The sequence below is a fragment of the Lactuca virosa genome, chromosome 5 (genome assembly GCF_052849685.1).
Source record: "Lactuca virosa cultivar CGN04683 chromosome 5, Lactuca_virosa_CGN04683_v6, whole genome shotgun sequence".
Lineage (NCBI taxonomy): Eukaryota > Viridiplantae > Streptophyta > Magnoliopsida > Asterales > Asteraceae > Lactuca > Lactuca virosa.
In genome coordinates this window covers 244360778-244364499 of record NC_136430.1, presented here as the reverse complement: position 1 = coordinate 244364499, position 3722 = coordinate 244360778, and the positions used below count along the sequence as shown (strand labels likewise).

Genomic DNA, 3722 nt, shown 5'->3' with positions numbered 1-3722 from the left:
TATTTTCATAGTTTCCTTAGTTTAATAAAATCAATCACTTTTGCAATCAATTGCCTAGTTCACTCTTCCTTAGAATAAGATAGTCTCTGTTGGTTCGATATTTGGTGTTACGACTATATTACTTGCACGACCTTGTACTTGCGAGTACGCGTTTTCGTCAACAAGTTTTTGGCGCCTTTGCCGGGGACTATTTTTTATGTTTAAGTTAGAAAATTAGGTAGTTGTTAGGCTCTTAAACATCTTGAAGATATTTTACTCTGGCCGACCGAAGATTCAAAGCACCTGAATTTGCGTTTGATTGGGAGATTGAAAGAACTTTGAGAGGGTTGAGGAGACTTCGGATTAAAGAAGAAATGGGAGATAACGGAAACGAAAACAATAATGGAAATAGAGGTTTCGAAGGAATAAACCCGCCGATTGTCAGCGCAACGATTAATGTTGAAAATTTTGAATTCAAACCCGTGATGTTTCAGATGATCAATAACAATGGTCTCTTTGGAGGAATGTCTAGTGATGATCCTTTGTCCCATATGTGTTCCTTTAACCAGATGTGTGATAATTTCAAACAAAGAGGCATGACGGCTGATGCATTTAGGCTGAGATTATTTCCCTACACACTACAAGGGAAAGCTCGTGACTGGTTTGAGTATTGGCCTTCCATCACCACTTGGGAGGAATCAAGAGAAAAATTCCTAAAAAGATTTTTCCCACCCACTCGAAATGAAAATCTAAGAAATGTCATCACATCATTCCGACAAATGGATGGTGAATCGTTATGGGAAGTGTGGGAGAGATGGAACAATTTGCTGAGAAAATGTCCAACACATCGACTCCGTGATGATGTGAAACTTGAGACATTTTACCAAGGTTTAGATGCTCAAACACGCATGTTAGTAGATACATCAGCTAGAGGAGCTTTGCTTACAAAGAGCTATGACGAGAGTGTGAAGATATTGGATAGAATAGCAACCAATAATTTCCAGTGGCCCACAGTTAGGGTACATGCAAGTGGTTCGAAAGGAAGTACATCAGATGAAGCTCGTCTTGCAGCTCAAAATGATGCATTAGCAGCTGAGTTGGCTTCGATCAAAAGTATGATGAAGAATATGATGTCAAGCAGTGGGATGAAAGAAAAGAAGGTTGACTTTTGTGTGGTTTTTTAAGGAGTGCATGATTATAGTGATTGCCCACAGAATCCTAAATCTGTGTTTTTCATGGGCAGACAAAATTTCCCAAGGCAAAATAACCCATACTCTAAAACATATAATCCAGGATGGAGAAATCATCCTAATTTCTCATGGGGTGGACAGCAACAGCAACAAATGCAACCTCAGCAATAGCAGTTTCAGCAAAGGCCTCAAAACCCTCCGGGGTTTTATCAAATACCAAATCAGCAAGTGAGACCACAAGGAGGTGCATTCCACCAGACATCAGGAAGTAGTTCAAAACCAGCAGCACCTTCATCAAATCAAGAGATGTCACCTTTCAAGAAAGCCATGATGGAGTTTATTATCAAACAAGATCAAAAGACTGAGGCACGTGAGAAGAATCAAGCAATTGCTATGAGAAATTTGAAAAATCAATTAGGGCAATTAGCACAAGCACTGAACTCTCGAGAACCTCGAACGTTGCCAAGTAACACTCAAAATCCAAGTAATGGCAATGATAAAAGGCAATGCAATGCCATCACGCTTAGATCGGGAAAAGAGTTAACTCCAAAGAATCATGACTTACCAGCCACGAAAGATGAGCAACAGTCGGTAAGTGTTGAGACTGATAAGAAGAAGCATGATGTAAAGGATGATGAAAAAGAGTATGTCGAGATTGAGGACATAACCGATGAGGAATAATGGCAGAAGAAAGTGAACAAGGAAGGTCCAACAAGTTCAAGTCTAAGTGCTGGAAATCAAAAGAAGGCCCAAGAAAAAGATGCTCCAACTGGTGCGACAGTTGCACCAACAACTTTGCCCTTCCCGCCTAGGGAAAATAAGTCCAAAGTTGATGATGGGCAATTTAAGAAGTTTCTAGAGATCCTTTCTCAGCTTCATATCAACATCCCTTTTGTTGAAGCCTTAAAACAAATTCCCACATATGCAATGTTTATGAAGGATGTTCTTACAAAGAAAAGAGTTTTTGGAGAATTTGAGATTGTTGCAACGACAAAAAGTTGCACATCAATAATCCAAAACAAATTGCCTGTGAAAAAGGATGATCCAGGTAGTTTCGTTCTACCTTGTAGAATTGGAATGTTAGACAAGATAGGCTTATGTGATTTGGGAGCAAGCATAAATGTGATGCCTTTGTCTATTTTCCGAACATTGGGAATTGGAGCAGCTAGGCTAACCACTATCTCACTCCAGCTGGGAGATCGATCGGTGGTATATCCAGAAGGTAAAATTGAGGATATTGTTATCAAAATTGACAATTTCTTTGTTCCTGCTAATTTTATCATTTTGGATTATGAAGCTGATGACGATTGTGGAATAATTTTGTGAAGGCCATTTTTAGCTACCGTTGGAGCTTTGATTGATGTGAAAAAAGGAGAAGTCACATTGAGAGTGAATGATGAGAAAAGGACGTTCAATATGTTTAAGGCTGTGAAGCAACCTTTTAATATGGAAGAGTGCTCATTTGTACGAGTCATGGATAACTTGGTAAATGCAGAAGTGGCTCAATTGAGTAAAGTGACTCATGATATTGAGGAAATTGACGAATGGAAAGTAAAGGAAGATGTGAGATGGGTCAAGGAGGAGTTGGACCTGAAGGATAGGGTAACTGCACCAACATTACCCTCTATTGAAAAAGCACCAGATTTAGAGCTGAAGCAGCTTCCAACACACTTGAAATATGCATATTGAGAGATGATGATACATTGCCTGTAATTATCTCATCTCAATTATCTAGTGTGCGAGAAAAAGAATTGATTGATGTTCTCAAGGAAAATGAGAAAGTGATTGGATGGACGTGGGTCGATATAAAAGGAATCAGTCCAGCGATGTGTATGCATAAGATAAATTTGGAGGAGGGAGCAAAAACATCTGTTGAGAACCAAAGGAGACTGAATCCATTGATGAAGGATGTTGTGAAAAAGGAAATCATCAAATGGTTAGATGTTGTGATTATCTATCTGATTGCCGATAGTGAGTGATTAGTCCAGTACATTGTGTTCCCAAGAAGGGTGGAGCAACAGTAGTCCAAAATGAGAATGGGGAAATGATCACAAAGAGTATAGTGACAGGCTGGAGGATCTGTATAGATTACAGAAAGTTGAATACCGCCACTAGAAAGGATCATTTCCCATTACCGTTCATTGACCAGATGTTGGATCGTCTTGCTGGTAAGTCATTTTACTGCTTTTTGGATGGTTACTCTGGATATAATCAGATTTCTATTGCACCAGTAGATCAACACAAAACTACTTTCACGTGTCCATTTGGTAACTTTGCTTATAGACGCATGCCTTTTGGTTTATGTAATGCCCCAGCTACATTCCAAAGGTGCATGATGTCTATTTTTTTTTCAGATATGGTTGAAAATTTTGTCGAAGTCTTTATGGATGATTCTTCAGTCCATGGCAATGACGGCGCTTATATAGGGCCAGGGGGCTGTGCCCCCCCTATTTTTGTTATATTTAGTCCACAACTATTAAAAAAAGTTACATATTATGCCCAAAACTATAAAATTTGACTTTGGCCCCCCTGCTCTTCAATTTTTATACATAT

General features: G+C 39.1%; 1 protein-coding gene and 1 non-coding gene across 2 annotated transcripts; one reads left to right on the top strand and one right to left on the bottom strand.

The window, feature by feature from the left end:
- Positions 1-725: 725 nt before the first annotated feature.
- Positions 726-832, bottom strand: LOC145118124 (small nucleolar RNA R71). Its single transcript, XR_013713104.1, has one exon. It is a non-coding gene; the product is annotated as a small nucleolar RNA R71 (small nucleolar RNA).
- A 643-nt stretch (positions 833-1475) lies between these two features.
- LOC145112564 (uncharacterized) lies at positions 1476-2858 on the top strand. Its single transcript, XM_079048716.1, has 3 exons — positions 1476-1760; positions 1857-2391; positions 2509-2858. The coding sequence occupies exons 1-3, from the start codon at positions 1476-1478 to the stop codon at positions 2856-2858; spliced, it is 1170 nt and encodes a 389-aa protein (XP_078904842.1).
- Positions 2859-3722: the final 864 nt, after the last annotated feature.

Excerpts from the sequence above, each read along its gene's own strand:
- LOC145112564 (XM_079048716.1), top strand. The coding sequence starts at position 1,476 with ATGTCACCTTTCAAGAAAGCCATGATGGAGTTTATTATCAAACAAGAT. Across the intron at positions 1,761-1,856 it reads CGAAAGATGAGCAACAGTCG|AAGAAAGTGAACAAGGAAGG; the intron begins GTAAGTGTTGAG and ends GAATAATGGCAG. Across the intron at positions 2,392-2,508 it reads ATCGGTGGTATATCCAGAAG|CTACCGTTGGAGCTTTGATT; the intron begins GTAAAATTGAGG and ends GGCCATTTTTAG.